Here is a 17,249-nt window from a genome sequence, read left to right on the forward strand (position 1 = left end):
ACGCTGCTTCAATATTAAACTTCTATCGCCTTGCTAAGGCGCAGGGATACAACGATTTGAACTCTCCGGAACGCGTGAGGTCTCACGCTTCAATTGAAGGCGTTTACGAATCTTCTGTATTTACATGACGAGATTTTCGGCCTGAACGGTCGAAACCGCATTAGCGGCATAGGAAAGCCAAAAAACCAAACGGGGACGCTACTTCAATAATAAACTTCTATCGCCTTGCTAAGGCGCAGGGATACAACTATTTGAACTCTCCGGAACGCGTGAGGTATCACACTTCAATTGAAGGCGTTTACGAATCTTCTGTATTTACATGACGAGATTTTCCAAATTGTTTTGCATTATATTGTTGATTTGAGTTCCTTTTATTATTTAGTTAAATTACTCCTGCTTCTCAATTTTTAATCATTATTTTTAAAAATTATCTTTTTGCGAAATACAATCCTGGCTTTCGTGCCCTTAAACTGCGGCCTTAACGGTCAAAACTGCAGTAGCGGCACTACAGGGGCGGACTGGTAGTCGAGAGGTTAGGAGGAGACCTAAATGTAAGGGCCCCTCTTGTTGTTTGGGGGCCCCTCTTAGAAGGTCCGAGGACCTTCCCCCGGTAAATTTTGAAAATTTTACACTTTTTAAACACGTAGGCATTATTGGAGTTGGATTCTACAGTACTTGAACTTCAAATTAACCCATTTTCAGGATTCATCGGGGGTCCCTTCATCACAAATGCTTTTGGCGACCTTCCATGTCTCTTAGAGATAAATTTTTAAGGAATTCGGGGCCTTTTAGTGATTGAAAAGGATAAGAAAATTACAATAATACGGGAAGAAAACGACGACTCGAAAAAAATCGCCGCGGGGGCACCTTCGGGACCTCCGCGGGCAATTGTTAGGGGGCGATCGCCTCCCCGCTCCCATGGCCAGTCCGCCCCTGGAAGGGGGGCTTCTTCTATTCAGGGTGGTAGGTGGCGTCCTCCAGGACAGTCAACACCACGCCAAAGCGGGAGACTTAAACAATCATACGTTGGGTTGACTCTAGTGGAGGAGTCAAAGACTTTGGAAAAGAGAACATTTCGAACATTGCAATAAAGAAAAGCATCATTTGCATTTGGCCATCCTATCTTTTCGAAGTATATTGTTCTTATTTTCTTGAAATGTATCGTTCTTAACGAAAACTATCGGAGCTATAATCGGAGTACTTGCTGCCCAAGTAGCAGTGATCGAGATAAATAGCGATTTTATCGGTTGATTATCGCGATTATATCGGTGGCAATTAATCTCAATATTATCAAATAAAAAATTGCGATTTATGGCGATTCAATCGCAGTGCATCGCAATTTTTTGTTCAATAAAATCGCGATCAATTTTTGTCGATAAAATCGAGATTAAATCGCCATATATCGCGATTTTTGTTCCGATAATATCACGATAAATTGCCGGGCGATGAAATCACGATTTTATTTGAACAAGATCGAGGATAATCGCTCAGATGTTGATAATCTTAGCGATTTTATCGCCGACAAAATCGTAACAAATCGCAATTTTTCCGTTGAAAAATGCTACTTGGGTTGTTGAAAGGAATTTCACGTGGAACCGTGCGAAACTACTTTGAAGCTTCTCTGCTTTGTGTTCACGTAGATGCAAACTTTCAAAGTGTCTGAGTCGTTCTCGGGCTCTCCAATTGGCTCAATCTCCTCCGCGCAGTTGGTTTTTGGCGTTGTCGCGGAGTTGGAGTTGGGTTGAGTCTTCGTTGAGTCGCTGTTGGCTGACAGGCACTCGGTGTAGCAGTAGGTGTATCTACAGTACACGTAGCCCGTGTTAAGTTCCATTTTGCATTTTTTTATGCACGAGTTGCATTCCGGAACTCCCACGTCTGTATCCCAACTATCCTGAGGGGCCATCTTGGGGTCCTGAGCGCCGAACCTGCAAAATCCAACGGAAAATAGCACCACAACTCTACAAAACTGCCATGCTAGGAAGAACGCCGTATGAACATTCGAGAGTTGCCAAATTTCCTTCGATAAAATGTATATTTTCGAGGAAAATTATAAATATTTTTCCTTAAAATTTTCAGAAGTCTTAGATCAAATGAATCAGTGAGTTCGAAAACACACCAACTCGGGTTTTTTTTCGATTTTCATTTTTTTACGGTTTAGTAACACTTATAGATAGAAGCATCTGCACGTAAAAGGAAATTTGAAATTGCAATCGTAAGTGCTCGAATCAGCGACAGGAAAAGGGAAAAATCGAAGTATTTCATTGGAAATACCAATGTTTGGTCATTTCAAGGGAAACGGGTGACCATCCGATTCTGCGGTTTTCTTTTTTCGGTTCAGTATACCTTGTACCAACAAGTTATATAAATATTCAAGCGTTATTCAGGTCGAAAAATATAAATTTTTCAGGGCAGACCATGAAAAATCAGTATCTGAAAGTCGGTGAGAACAAACACACACCAACTCGGAAATGTTTAACCGCTTAGTTCTCTGTCTTCAAACATGGTGTATCGATTTCAACTTGGTGCTTTACAAAGTCTCTAAGTACTTGTCTTTGGCACCAAAAAGGTTTTTCTTAAACTAACTTCTTCGCCCACTGCGCAGTTTTAGGTGTTTTCTGAACAATTTTTTTTCCCAGTTGGTGTGTTTCCGAACTCAATGATTCAAATTACAAACAAAATTATCTGAGAAATTGGTCGACAAATACTTAAGAATTTTCCTGAAAAGAAGTGATTTGCTAGGAGAAATTTGGCAACGCCTGAAGGTTCATACGGCGTTTTTCCTTAGCACAGCAGAACAAGTGAATGGATCGAGTGCTTCCATTCCATGTCCGTCAAAAGTTCCGGGATTCTTGTTAGATTTTTTTAAAAGTGCCGTTAAAGTTCCGGAAAATGCAAAAAGATTCGCAAACATTTCGGTAATTTCAAAAGTTCCGGTAAAAATTAAATTTCCGATGCCGCAAACTTTGCTAGAGCAGAATGAAGAGTTGTTTCCTATAGATAATGCCTCAAAAATCACGATGAGCGCATCGGCAAAGTCTGAAATGCACCCATAAATTCACAATCTGCGAGAGAAATTTGCGTTATTTTGAGCTTCCCGCTTCAAAAACGATACTACTGCACAGGTGAACATTTTGTTAGAGGAGTCGCTCCATCGTCGGCAATATTCATCATGGCCGACGCTTGCGCAGTTCCTCGCGTAATTCGAGGAGAGCTCAAGGTCAATTTAGGCGGGCGAGGAAAATATGGACGTAAACGCCGATTGTTATCTGGTTTAATCCTGTTCAGGTGTTATCTCGTCCCATCACACGTGTTTTGGCGGACTGGCGTCGGCCATGATGAGTATTGCCGCCAATGGAACGACTCCTCTAACAAAATGTTCACCTGTACTGTAGTATCGTTTTCGAAGCGGGAAGCTCAAAAAACCGCAAATTTCTTACACAGATTGTGAAGTTATGAGTGCATTTCAGACTTTGCCGATGCGCTCATCGTGATTTTTGAGGCATTTTCTGTGAGAAACAACTCTTAGTTTTGCTCTAGCAAAAGTTTGCAACAGGCCCATTTCGGTACTAGTCCCGGGACATGGGAGCACTGGAATGGATGGATCATTAACAATGGCGTGGCGTGCTTTGCGATATATCGATTGATTTGCCATTTAAACCTATGGGAAAGGATCGATAGACAGGGTGTTCGCAGCGAACACCTTATAATCGATTCTTTACCATAGCTTCAAATGGAGAAATATCGATAATCGATCTTTCGCGCCTCGCCACTGACCATTAATTAGACTAGACCCTTTATACTGAGAGTAAAGACAATGCGAATCCATTTCTGATTGGTTTGGCTCGGTTCCCGTATTTTAAGCCATCACAGTGTCACAAACGGGAGGAAAGATTACATTTTCACCAATTGCAAAGATTATAAACTGGAATGGACCGGAGAATGGGGGATACGGGGGTGCGACAAGGATCAAATGGGATGAGAGAGGGAACGGAGACAGAAATTCGAGAATGGGTTGATCAAAGATTACAAAGAACGTCTGATTTGTGTAATCTTTATTCTCGTTTGTGACATTCATAAGCCGCGTTGTCTCAACTGTCTCCATAAAGGGACTCCACATTAGACAAGGTACAAATTTAAGCATTCTGATACCCGAATCCCATGTCACAAAGATTGAAATAAATTGCAATGGACTACTTACATGAGCAAAAAGGGACTAAAATTTTTGGCTCGGTTTAGAAACAACATGTATACCATTATTTATCCTATGCACAGCACATGGATGTTTTTACGGATGAGCCAGATATTGTAGTTCTTCCTGTAGCGAAGAGAAGTCTAATTTATTATTGCTACTGCATCGGATGGTTGTGTTTGTTCACCATCTATTGGCGATTGAAGGCACACGGCTCATTTTTTCACACACGGAACTCACTTTGTTGATTGTTTAAAATCGGCATTTACTGACCAAATGATGTAAGAATATTGCAATATGTGGTAATTTTTTTTTTTTAAATTTTATTGCAATTAATCGCGATTTCATTTCGGTATTTTCATTGCACTATGCTAGTTGGGATACTTCTGCTTAAACTTTCACACAGGAACGCACTTAGCGCAACAAAAACTACTGGAATCAACTCCCAACCATGATAATAACGTTCCTATCTAGCATTGGTCCCGAAAAATTCGAATTCCTCCCCCCCCCCGCAGAGAAAAGCATAGTCTACTTGAATCAAATCTCATACTGCAACGAATTCCGCAGGCTCCTTAATCGAGCAATGTTCTTTCCTGGCTTTGTGTTTTCAATGAGTCAAAAGCGTGCAACAGCTGAGCCAAGGCACCGAGATTAAGATTTGTCATATTTTCTTACCGTAGAAACTGTCACTGCAACGTTTAGTATGCGATTAAACTCAAAGAGATTGTTGTTTATTCTAAGAACGGAAAGTTTGAATTGATGCATTATAGAACATTAATGTCCTTCATAGTTCATAGGGGTGACTGTCAGGAATTTTCGTTGTATATATCGTGTTTTACGTGAAATTTGATGAAAACCCATGTATCACAATGCTTAAACTTGCACCGTATTGGTCCATTAACACTCTATCGTCCAATGGCGTGGCGCGCCTTGCGATTTACGGATTGATCTGCCGTTTAAACCTATGGGAAAGGATTGATAAATAGAGCGTTTGCAACGAATACCTTTAAATAATTATAATCGATTTTTCACCATAGCTCCAAATTCAAATATCCATATTCGCGGAGACTTTAACGCCGCACTAAGAAAATAGACTATATTTATTTTGTCGATTTGACGATGTTTATTTAATTCGGAAAACGTTGATCTCTTGTTGAGGAGTTATTTTCAATAATTTCCGTTGTGCAATCCGTGATCTACGTGAAATTTTGATAAAAACAAATATTATACAGTAGCGTGGCGCGCCTTGCGGATTACGAATTGATCTGCCCTTCACACCTATGGGAAAGGATCGATCAATAGAGTGTTCGCAACGAAGACCTTTAAATAATTATAATCGATTTTTCACCATAGCTCCAAATTGAGAAATATCCATATTCGCGGAGACTTTAACGCCGTACTAAGAAAATAGACTATATTTATTTTGTCGATTTGACGATGTTAATTTAATTCGGAAAACGTTGATCTCTTGGTGAGGAGTTATTTTCAATAATTTCCGTTGTGCAATCCGTGATCTACGTGAAATTTTGATAAAAACAAATATTATACTGTGGCGTGGCGTGCTTTGCGATTTATCGATTGATCTGCTCCGTTAGGAGAAAGAAGTAAGTAAGAAGAGAAAGAAAAGAAGAAGAGAAAAGAAGGAAAGAAGAAAAGAAAGAGGAAGAAGAGAAGGAGAAGAAGGAAGAAAAAAGAAGAAGAGAAGAAAAAGAAGAAAAGAAGAAAAGAAGAGAAAAAGAAGAAAAAGAAGAAAAAGAAGAAAAAGAAGAGAAAGGAAGAAAAGAGAGAAAGGAGAGAAAGGAGAGAAAAGAAGAAAGGAGAAGAAAGAAGAAAAAGAAGAAAAGGAAGAAAAGAAGAAAAAGAAGAAAAAGAAGAAAAAGAAGAAAAAGAAGAAAAAGAAGAAAAAGAAGAAAAAGAAGAAAAAGAAGTAAAAAGAAGAAGAGGAAATGAAGAAGAAGAGGAAGTAAAGATAAGAAAGAAAAAGAGGAAGAAGAAAAAGGACGAGAAATAGGGACGTTTTAAAAATGGCCTCGAGGTTCAGGTGAGAAAATCAAAAATGTTTATAGAAGACATGAAAAACTCTTTATTATTTGACTGAAGAAAGACGTTGAGGAAACTGGAGTAAGAACTGCGTGGGCCAGTCCTGGGGACATCGTCGAAGCTCCTCTCGGGTGGCTCCGCCTACTTCTCTAACGCCCACCGGCGGCGGGAGCGTTGCCGGGGGCAGCTCCGGGACCGCCTGCGGCCGCTGGCTTCGGTTTTGGCGATGGTTTGGGTTTGCCTTCGTTAGCGGGGCCGCACTCGGTAGCGCAGTAGCTGTACCTGCAGAAGACGTAGTCGGCGTTGGTCTCCATCTTGCACTTGGGGATGCAGCTATTGCACTCCTCTACCCCGGTGTCCTCCTCCCAATCGTACTCCGCACCTCCGTCCTGCCCGAGAACCTGCAAAATCCGCAACAAATTCGGCTACATTTTCCCATAGAGCAACTACTGTTTCTGATTCTGGATCATTCGCAAATGCGCTCACCTTACCTCTCCAGGGCAGATCCGAGTGGGACGGAAGGGAAAATGGCCGGAGAATGGCAGGAGAATGATAACAAGAAGGAAGGAAGAAAGGAAAAGATCGGAGAGAAGAGGAAAGAGGAAAAGAGCGGAAAGGAGAAAAAGGAGGACGAGAGGATGAGGAAGAAGAAAGCGGGGACGAGAAGAAAAGCGGGAATAAGAACCTAAAGACGAGAGGGTACGGGAAGAAGAATTCGGAAAAAGTGGAAGACGAAGAGGAAGAATAATGATAATGGGGAAAAGAAAAATATGAATAAGAAGTAGACGAAAAAGAGGAACGAGAGGTGGACGGAGGTGGAGAACGAGAAGTAGACGAAGGAGGAGAAGGAGAGGTAGACAAAGGAGAAGAACGTGAAAAAGAAGAAAAAGAAGAAGCTGAAGGAGGAGGAAGAGGTAGGCTCAGAGATAGACGAAGAATAGAAAGAAGCAGAGAAGAAAAAGAAGAATGACACTGAGAGCGAGAAAAAGAGAAAAAAGAGTAGACGAGAGAGGAGAACGGGAAAAAGTTGAGGGAGAGAAAGAACGGGAAGAAGACTGAGAGAAAAGGAAGAAGGAGAGAAGAGAATAGGAAGATAGCAGAGGAAGAGGAAGAGGGAGAGAAAGAACGGGAAGAAGACTGAGAGAAAAGGAAGAAGGAGAGAAGAGAATAGGAAGATAGCAGAGAAAAAAAAAGAGGAAGAAGAAGGAGGAAGAAGAGAATAAAGTATAATAATAATAATTGTTAATAATTAAACACCTTCGAGACCAGAGAGTTACCTGCTTCATTCAATGCAGAAGTCCGTTGTCATAAGCACGTTAAGTATTGTCAGGTCGTTTCTAAATATAGATTATTTTTTTAATCATTCTTTTTTAATTTTTCTTTGTTTTTTATTTATTCAAGCTAGTTAGTGTATATAGCTGACTTTGGCCAGTGGCCAATATCATCATACCAGTAATACTTACACCGGAAGTGATTCCTCTTCCGAGTTAAAAACAATAATAAGAATAATGATATTAAGAACAACAAGAACAAGAGGAAGGAGTACCCGCCGATGTAGGAAAATTTACAGCACATGGGATCCTTATTCGGCCCTAAAATATTATTACCGCAATGCAAAATGTTATGACGTCCAACTACATGGAAACTGGTTGCCACTAAGGTCGTTGCCCAAACCCCCCCCCCCCAACAGATCCCTATCATTTCCCAATCAGGCTTTGTCAATATGTTACTCACTGTCAGTCAGATGCATAATCTTCCGCACGTTATATTTTTGGTACTTATTCTCTCCATCATGAGCGCATTATTCTTAAAATAAAAATATTTTTCTCGGAGAGACACCGAGATTCGGAGCTAAAATACGACGCTAGACAGGGTGTACGCGCGTACAGGGTGTATCACTCCGTTGCGTGTTTTCTCTTCAAAATTTCACGTAAAAAATACAGCAGAAAATTTAGAAATCGAATTCTCAGGTACTGTGTAATGAATCATTGCACCAGGGCCGGATTAAGGGGGTGGCCACATGGGCCGCGGCCCATGGCGGCAAATCTAAGGCGCGGCAAATTTTGCAATTTTTTTTTTTTAAATGTAGGTATAAAAAAAATTACAAACGAGAAAAGGCGACAAAATCTGTCATTTCCTTAGAGTATAGTAATTTCTAATTTTGTCGTCTCTTAGTGATACAAGAGACAGCACCCTCAATAAGTCGAGTTACGAGAGAAATCAAACACGCAATTCGGTCTAGAACGGCGCGGCTTAGAGAGAAATGATAACGAAGACTTGAGATGAGAAGAAGAAGCCCTCGGCGCGGCGATCGGCATGTAACACATATTAGCGCCTACAAGACTGCACGAATACTTCACGCATTGCATCAAACACAGTGCGGTCAGCAGCGGTCGTCGGTGTGAAACTCATAGCACCTACAAAACTGTCGGAATACTTAACGCATTGCCAGCGCGGCGCGGCGGCAGAAGTTAAAATCATTGAACCACATTTATGTTTGTTCTTTCATAATTTTTTCGTTCATTTCTTATGAATGGAAGGCCTTGTCCACACAGAGATAGGTTTACGGAACTTAACTTTCGCGCAAAGTTCCGTGAACTTTTGCTAGTAGTGTTGACAGGGCTTTCCCAAAAAATGTGTTCAAGACGAGTAAATGCGTCTTATGCACCGCTCCCCCGCTGGCACGTTTATTTGATGGTTTTTATCGAGTTTCAAAACGAATGAGAAGGGGGCGGCAAAATATAGGCGGCCCATGGGCGGCAAGTAGTTGAATCCGTCCCTGGTAATGATTTTTTATTTAACTAAAATTAACAAAATCATGATATTTAGGAACCGCAAAAGTAAAATTTGTGGGAGAACACTCCAGGAGTCCACCAAGACCCAAGTAGAGCAGATTACAATAAGTAGCAATTACGTTGTAAAAATATTGAAATTCCATTGAGTGTTGTGTATGTTGCCTAGCTCCTATTTGAAGGGGACCCATTTATTGAAACTTATTGTAATAAAAGTGAAAAAAGTTGCAATTTTTCATTGCATTGCGTATTGCCTATCTTTTTGACACAAGGAGCTCCCTTTTTTGATTGTTTAAAATCGGCATAAATCGACTAAATTATGTAAAAATATTGCAATTTAAAGGTAAAAAAATTATCATTTTATTGAAATCAAATTGCAATTGGATTTCAATATTTTCGTTGCACTGTGCTACTTGAAGATGCGTAGCAGTGCTAGTGCAGCATTAAGAGTAAAACGGGTTTTCCGACTTGAATGGCTGCTCGGAAAGTAATAGTTGTATTTTTTAATTATTTAAAAAAAATTGTTTTTCAAAATAAATTTGCTGTTTAGAGTATACTTTTTTCGGTTCAATCGCCCCTGGAACCTATTTAAAAGTTGGGAAAAATTTTATTTTGGCTTATTTTGTTGGAGAACATGCACAATTTTTTTTCGATCTTTGAGGAAATCTGTTCCGATGGATTCATCTAATCGGTAATATTTTTCAAAAAAGAAATCATTTCGAAGGTGACTCTTATGTGAAATTGCAAATTCTTCAATTATGCGCTGGAGGTGAAAATTGGCAAATCAAGATAAAAAAAAGGCGATAGCTCTAAAATATTCCGATTGGTATGAAACTTCACTGAAACTTTTTTTTTACTATTATTATTTTTTTTTATGAATTGGCATCCATTCGAAGCCGGGGAACTGAACTCTTCCAACTTTTCTTATTGGCATACAGAAAAGCCTCACCCTGTTGCAGGCAGGTTCCTAATGCCTAAATAAGCCAAATAACCGGCAGGGGAAAAAGTGATGAAAATGTTTGGTACTCATTTGCGGTAAAATTAATTATAGGGGACGCGTTTCGAAGCTTAGAGCTCCATCATGAGCTGGCAGCGAACATCATATTTTAATTTTATCATATTTGACCTATGGCTATCCCCCCAAGAAGTTTCTATAGGAAAAAAAGTAAGAAGAACGCTGATATCATAGGTTAGCTGCTCTTAATGACCTTAGATTTATTCGGAGTGGCATCAAGGAAGACAAGATGGATTTTCAAGCTAAAAAGGCGGTTCTTTTATTCTCTCCATTCAGATACTCCAACGGACTTTATCTAAAAGCGCAAATTCCCAAAAGCGCAAAAATGCACGAACCGAAACCGGAAATTTTAAACACAAGTAGTCGTCCAAAAGCGCAAACTTTTCCGACTTTTCTTTTTAGCATACAGATAAGCCACACCCACCTGTAGGCAGGTTCCTAATGGATTATAAACCAAAAAATAACCGGCAGGGAGAAAAGTGATACCTTTAACCCAACATTTGACCTAACCTTGCGTCAGGTTAGGTTAGGCCAGCTACTGACCACTTGATTCCTTCTCTTTTCTACCTCTCTGTCGCCCCAAAACCAAACTGCCATTTGCGCAAACAAGCCACCACCCAAAAGCGCACATCTGATTTGCGCTCTTGGATCTTGCGCTCGGGATGTCTTCGACTAACACTCCATAAAAAAGTACTTTAGGGTCGAGTGAGAAGATGAATATTTTTCAGAGGATACAAAAGACACTTTATTGTTCGACAGAAGAAACACGCTTAAGAAACCCGCTCAGCTATCCTCCGAGCTCCACGATGACGTCATGAGCTGCATCACTAAAAGTTTACTCGGCTACCTGCGACCTTTTTGGTTCCCATCTTGGTTCCCATTTTGGTTCCCATTTTGGTTCCCATTTTGGTTCCCTTGTTGGTTGCCTTGTTGGCTGCCTTGCTGGCTCCCTTGTTGGTTCCCTTGTTGGCCGCCTGCTGCGCTTTCAGTTGGCTTTGGCTTCGTCGGGCCGTCACCGTTGACCGTTATGCAGTCGTTGAAGCAGAAGGTGTACCTACAGTACACGTAGTCCGCGTTCGTCTGCATTTTACATGTTTTTATGCAATCGTTGCATTCCGGCACTCCTGTATCCGTGTTCCAATCGTCGCCCTGAGCGCGCACCTGGAACATCCAACGAAGATGAGGAAGGAGAGCCAGAGAAGGAAGAGGAAAAATACTCCCGTGCTAAGGGAAAACGCCGTATGAGCCTTCAGGCGTTGCCGAATTTCTTCTTTAATACGCGAATTTCCTGGTAAATATATGAATATTTTCCTCTCAATTTTTCAGATAATTTACACTGAAAAAAAAATCTCGGCGTATTTACTAAGAAAAGGGTAAAATTACCAAGAATTCAGGTTCTATTTGATCCCAGTTTTTTCTTGTGAATACCATTTATGGAATTGGTAATTTTACCGAGAAATCTTGGTAAAATTATTGAACTTTCTTGGTAATTTTACTGGACCCCTGTAAAAACGCCAATATTTTTTATCGACTGTGATAGAATTACCGAGCTAAAATGGCAAAGTTACCGGGAATTTTACCGAGAGATCTTGGTAAAATTATTCAACTTTCTCGGTAATTTTACTGGACCTTGGTAAAAACGCCAATTTTTTTTTATCGACTGTAGTAGAGTTACCGAGCTAAAATGGCAAAGTTACCGGGAATTGATTACCAATAAAAGTGGTATTCTTACCTGAAAAAAACAGTAAAAATACCGCTTTTTAGATAAGTTTACCAGTCTGTCTTGGTAAAATTCCAATAATTAGTAAAGAAAGTGAGATGATAAAGGTACCAACGGACCTTGGTAAAAACGCCGAGAATTTTTTTCGGTGTAGCTCAAAAGGGAAATTATTCATAACTTTCCTCAAAAATGAACATTTTATCGAAGGAAATTTGGCAACTCTCGAGTGTTCATACGGCGACCTTCCTTAGCACGGCAGAATAGGACGTATTTAAATCAAAAGGAACCCTATCAACGGCTTAAATGCGCAAGGCACAGAACCCTTGTTCGATGTTTGACTCTTGTAGGTTAGCTAAAAATAACAAGATCCATCCAAACAGCAACTTTATATATTCAATACTAATTGAGATATCGCGCTTTAGAAAATGCTGTTTATGACGTCATCCACCGCGGTAGTGACACCCTCGGTTTTTCCACTTTACTTTCATTGATGAGTGAAGCACACATTTGCACCGGTTACTCAACGTGAAACTCGGATAAAAGCAAGGTGGAAGAAACCAAGGGTGTCACTGCCGCGGTGGATGACGTCACAAATGTAATTTTTCAAATGGCGATAACTCGGTTAATATTGAACGTAGAAAGTTGCTGTTTGGACAGATCTTATTAGTCTTCGCTAATCCAAAGAAATCAACCATCAAAACACGATTCTGTGACCAGCGCAACTGACCCATTCCGACATGAGCCGTGAGTTTTTTTTTCCTTCTGTCCAACAAGAAAGTAAGAAACCGTATTCAATAGCAGAGATGCGTGACCACCTGATCTTTTTGTGCCTTTTTTTCGGCCAATCAGACACCCGACGACCTGTTTTTTAAATCTTCTGACAAATAAATCGGAAAATCGAAACCATATATTTTTCTTCGAATTCAGCCAACTTTTCGACGCAATTTCGTCCACAGATCGCCTCTCGAGGATTTGGCGTCTCTATTGATGATACCTAACACTTAGTGCAAAAAAAAACCCCAAAGATGTTGATTTTTGAAATTTCGATTTCCTTTCCACTCTGGTCGATGTCCTTGACTGTCTCGTCGGCTCTTTAGTAAAAAAACAACGAAAAAAAACAACAAGAAAATTTAAATTTTAAAAAGGTTGCATGGGTGTTTTTTTTTAGAAAGCACAACATATCAGTGCCCTAGAGCCAAAACACACACAGTAACAGCGGCGAGGCTCATAGTGATTTTTTCCTAAGTTTCTTTGTTTTGCCGGTTGAAAATGCGGGTGTGATCCCTGCGAAACGTCCCGGGTTTTTTATTTTATTTCATGTGTTCTTGTTATTATTTGCGGCCTTAGTCCCGATTTAAGTTGTTTTTTTTTTTGCTAGAGCCAATAGATACCTAACTGCATTTTAGTATTTTTGAGATATCAGGAGAAAAGCGTGCATCGGCCCTATTGATTTCCATGTAAATTGCAATTTTTGAAACTCCGTATCTCATAACCGTCGTAAGATAGGGCTACAGAATTTTCCATACGAACGGAACTGTTAATGGAGATTTTGAAAACGCCACAAACTCGATTTTTCTAAAAGTGTGCATCAGGTACCTCCTGGCTCTGGGGCACTGATATCGTTCTTCAATAAAAACGTCAAATCCCTGAAAAGCGAGTTGAAGGCACATTTTTGCCGAAAAATCAGCTGAGATCCAAAAATGAAAATGGTTTCGATTTTATGTTACTTTCCACAGGTAAAGGAAAAAATGGCGTCGGATCGGCTAGAAAAAAGCACGGGAAGATCAGGTGGTTAGATCACGATTATCTGCTATTTGGTGCGGGCTCTTATCCCCTTCTTGTTTTCTCTATCTCTTTCTTCTTCTTCTTCTTCTTTCTCTTCCTCTTCTTCTTCGTCCCCGTTGTTGGATTTCTAATCGAGAACCAAAGGGCTAAGCATGAAAATTTAAGATTTTCAGAGAGCCCAAAAATTATTTATTGTGCGCTTTGCGAAATATAAGTATGAGGAACTCATTCGCAGGTTCCTCCAGCAAACAGTATAGAGAATCTCGCACGTTTGCGAGACTCCGCGCGTAACATCCAGGAGCATCCCACGCGAGCGTCCGTGGCTGAGTAGCAGCAACGCTCGGGCGATCACCGAAGTTCAGCAACGTCGGCGTAGTTAGTACTTAGATGGGTGGCCGCTTGGAAACCCGGGCACAGCACAGTTAATGAAGATGTTTCATAAGTGAGGAATTAGCGATTTGACGGTTAATTTTTATGTAAAAGTTTGCGAGAAACACGATGGTCCCACTGGTTTTCTCTGAAACCAACTCCCAAGCTCAAAAAAAGCTCTCAACTTGAGGCCAAAATGGAGGGGATATCCCACCCTACCCTGAGAGTCCACCTCTACATCAAAACAAACTCTCCATGCAAAGATAGGGAGCAAATACATTAGCAGTGATGCCGTGTTTTCAGTTTTGAAGTCCCCAAATAAAGTGGCAGCCCTGTCAATGTATTTGCCCCCTATCTTTGCATGGAGAGTTTGTCTTCATGTAGAGGTGGACTCTCAGGATAGCGTGGGATATTCCCTCCATTTTGGCCTCAACTTGAGAGCTTTTTTTTTGAGCTTGAGAGTTAATTTCAGAGAAAACCAGTGGCACCATCGTGTTTCTCGCGAACTTTTACACAAGAATCAACATACAAATCGCAAATTTCTCACACTTGCAACATCTTCATTATCTGTAAATATATTCAAATTAGATAAGCATAATTTCCGAGAAAAACTGTCATTCGGTTCCCTTCCAATGAAATTCAACTGACGTAGAGATTTGCAACGTCGGAATTGAAATACTGCATCTGTGGACTTTAGCCATCGATTTGCTGCTCGTGCACAGGGCACAGTGCACCGAAGAGAAAAGGAGAGAAACTTGAAACCCGCCGTTGTTATTACAGCTGCAGAAGAGATCTATGCAACCTAGCGCGCCTTCATTTCCGCGCGACACCTCCCGCATTGCCGCGAAGCAGATTTAGTTGCGTGACCCAACCGAACCTAACTCGAGTCTCCCGAGTCCCGTAGCAGCTTCACAACCGAGGCTGCCAGATTGTGCGATAAAATGTGGATATTTTACACGAGTTTAAGTGGATAGCGATCGCCGTATGAACATTCGGAAGTTGCCAAATTTCCCCGGAAAAAACAAGTTTTTTTGAGGGAAGGGATAGATATTACCCCTTGAAATTCTAAGATATTTCAGATAAAATTGCTAACAAAATTATCTGGAAATTTTGGAGAAAAATACTCACAATTTTCCCAGTAAATTTGTTTTTTAGTGAAGGAAATACGGCAGCGTCTAAAGGCTCATACGGCGTTTGTCCTTAACACGGCTGTGGGACCCTATGAATACAACTCAAAAAGAACTAAAACGGAAACTCGAATCTGAAAATTTGGGCGTTATTTCTCTCTTCGGTGGCATGGCAAAATGTTGAAGGCTACATGGACCGCGTGACGCAGAAAGGAACCAAGCCACATCAGCTATTGCCTTTAATCGGGTAATTTAATTTTTTAAATGAGAACGGTTGTGCGGATTTTCGTACAAATTTCACTGAATTTTCTCCATAATACGAAGCAAATTCCTTAAAATTTTCAAAGGAATCCGCCCAAACGTTCGCTTGTAAAAAATTAAATCGTCTATTTAAAGGCAATGGCTGATGTAGCTTGGTTCCTTTCTTCTAAACGCCGTCCATATACAGTATAGAGTCAAGCTATACGGAGACTATAAAAAGACTATACAGGCGTCCTGTGACAGGACTCGGCAGCAGAGGATAGGACCATTTCGTAGCAGGATTTATGTACCCAAAACGAATTTTGAAAGAGACGCAATTTCGAAACTTCAGGCGTTACTTCGGTAACACGGCAGAATGTTGGAGGTTATATGGACAACATTTTGCAATTAGGAACTATAAATTCCTGCCCGGTTTAAAAACAACGTATGTGCCATTAGTTTCCCCATGCTCATAAGTGTTTTTTCAAATGAGCCAGAATTTACAGGTCCAAATTGCAAAATGCAGTCCATATGAAGTATAGAGTCAAGCTATACGGAGACTATACAGAGACTATACAGGACTCGGCAGGAGTAGACAGGGCAATTTCGCAGCAGGGTTTACGTGCCCAAAACGAATTTTGAAAGAGACTCAGTTCCGAAAATTCGGACCTTACTTCGGTAACACGGCAGAATGTTGGAGGTTATATATAGAGAGAATAGAGTCATACTATACAGAGACTATACAGACACCATACAGGACTCGATAGGAGTGGCCAGGACAATTTCTTAGCAGGGATTACGTACCCACAAAGAATTTTGAAGGATACCAATTCTAAATATTCGGTAACACGGCAGAATGTAGGAGGTTATATGGATTACATTTTGCAATAAGGAACCATTATCTTGGGCTCTTTTGATAAAAACGCATATCCGCATACGGAAACCAATGGCACATATGTTGTTTCTAAAATGAGCTAGAAATAGTGGTTCCTTATTGCAAAATGTAATTCATATAGAGTATAGAGTCAAACTATACGGAGACTATACGCAGACTTTAGAGAAGTCGACAGGACGGTTACGTACCAGGGTTGCGGCGATGGCGACGAGGAGGAAGATGTTGATCTTGAGGAACTGCATGATGGTCTCGGCGTCGTTCTTCGGGGACACTGCGAACGAGGAGACGGGTGGCCCGCTCTTTTAAGTCAAAGCTCGGCTCGGCTCAAACCCCAATCATAGGGTTTTACGATCTCCTGTAATAAACGCGGAAATGGAAAGACGGGTCGTAACCAAGCAGACCGATTATTGAAATTTTAAAGCAGCGCCGTGAGACACCTAAACGCGAAGTATTGCACGGTTAACATAGGGCTATGTCTTGCCTTGTCGAAATACTGCTGTGCTAAGTAGGAGCGCCGAATGAGTCTTCGGCCGTTGCCAGATTTTCTTCAATAAAAAAACAGATTTACGGGAAAAATTGTGAATAATTCTGCAGTGATGGCGAAGAGAGGTGTCAAATTTTCGAAATCTATTTTCCTTCAAAATTGAATCAGTGAGTTCGAAAACACACCAACTCTGGTTTTTTTTCGATTTTCGTTTAGTAACACTTATGGATAGAAGCATCTGCACGCAATAGGAAAGTTTGAAATTGCGATCGGAAATGCTCGAAATAGCGACGGGAAAAGGGAAAAATCTGAGTATTTCATTGGAAATACCAATTTTTGGCCATTTCAAGGGAAAAGGGTGACCATCCGATCTTGCGGGGGTTTTTTTCGGTTCAGTATACCTTGTACCAACAAGTTACATAAATATTCAAGCGTTATTCAGGTCGAAAAATATAAATTTTTCTGGGCAGACTATGAGAAATCAGTATCTGAAAGTCGGCGAGAACGAAAACACACCAACTCGGAAATTTTTAAACGCTTCATTCTCTGTCATCAAACATGGTGTATCGATTTCAACTTGGTGCTTTACACAG

At 40.7% G+C, this 17,249-nt stretch overlaps 1 protein-coding gene across 2 annotated transcripts; it reads right to left on the minus strand.

Moving 5' to 3' along the window:
- Window positions 1-6,248: 6,248 nt before the first annotated feature.
- On the minus strand, window positions 6,249-16,526 carry LOC109029967 (uncharacterized). 2 transcript variants are annotated; one of them, XM_019040720.2, is made up of 2 exons: window positions 16,361-16,526; window positions 6,249-6,630 (listed from the first exon to the last, which is right to left on the minus strand). In XM_019040720.2, exons 1-2 carry the CDS (start codon window positions 16,412-16,414, stop codon window positions 6,379-6,381), a joined length of 306 nt encoding a protein of 101 aa, XP_018896265.1. In that variant the 5' UTR covers window positions 16,415-16,526; the 3' UTR covers window positions 6,249-6,378. The 2 variants fall into 2 exon arrangements, with proteins under 2 accessions (XP_018896265.1, XP_018896258.2); XM_019040713.2 differs by lacking the exon at window positions 6,249-6,630 and adding an exon at window positions 10,757-11,197 and having other exon boundaries at window positions 16,361-16,516.
- Between the last annotated feature and the right edge of the window lie 723 nt (window positions 16,527-17,249).

The sequence above is a fragment of the Bemisia tabaci genome, chromosome 10 (assembly GCF_918797505.1).
Source record: "Bemisia tabaci chromosome 10, PGI_BMITA_v3".
In the NCBI taxonomy this organism is placed as follows: domain Eukaryota; kingdom Metazoa; phylum Arthropoda; class Insecta; order Hemiptera; family Aleyrodidae; genus Bemisia; species Bemisia tabaci.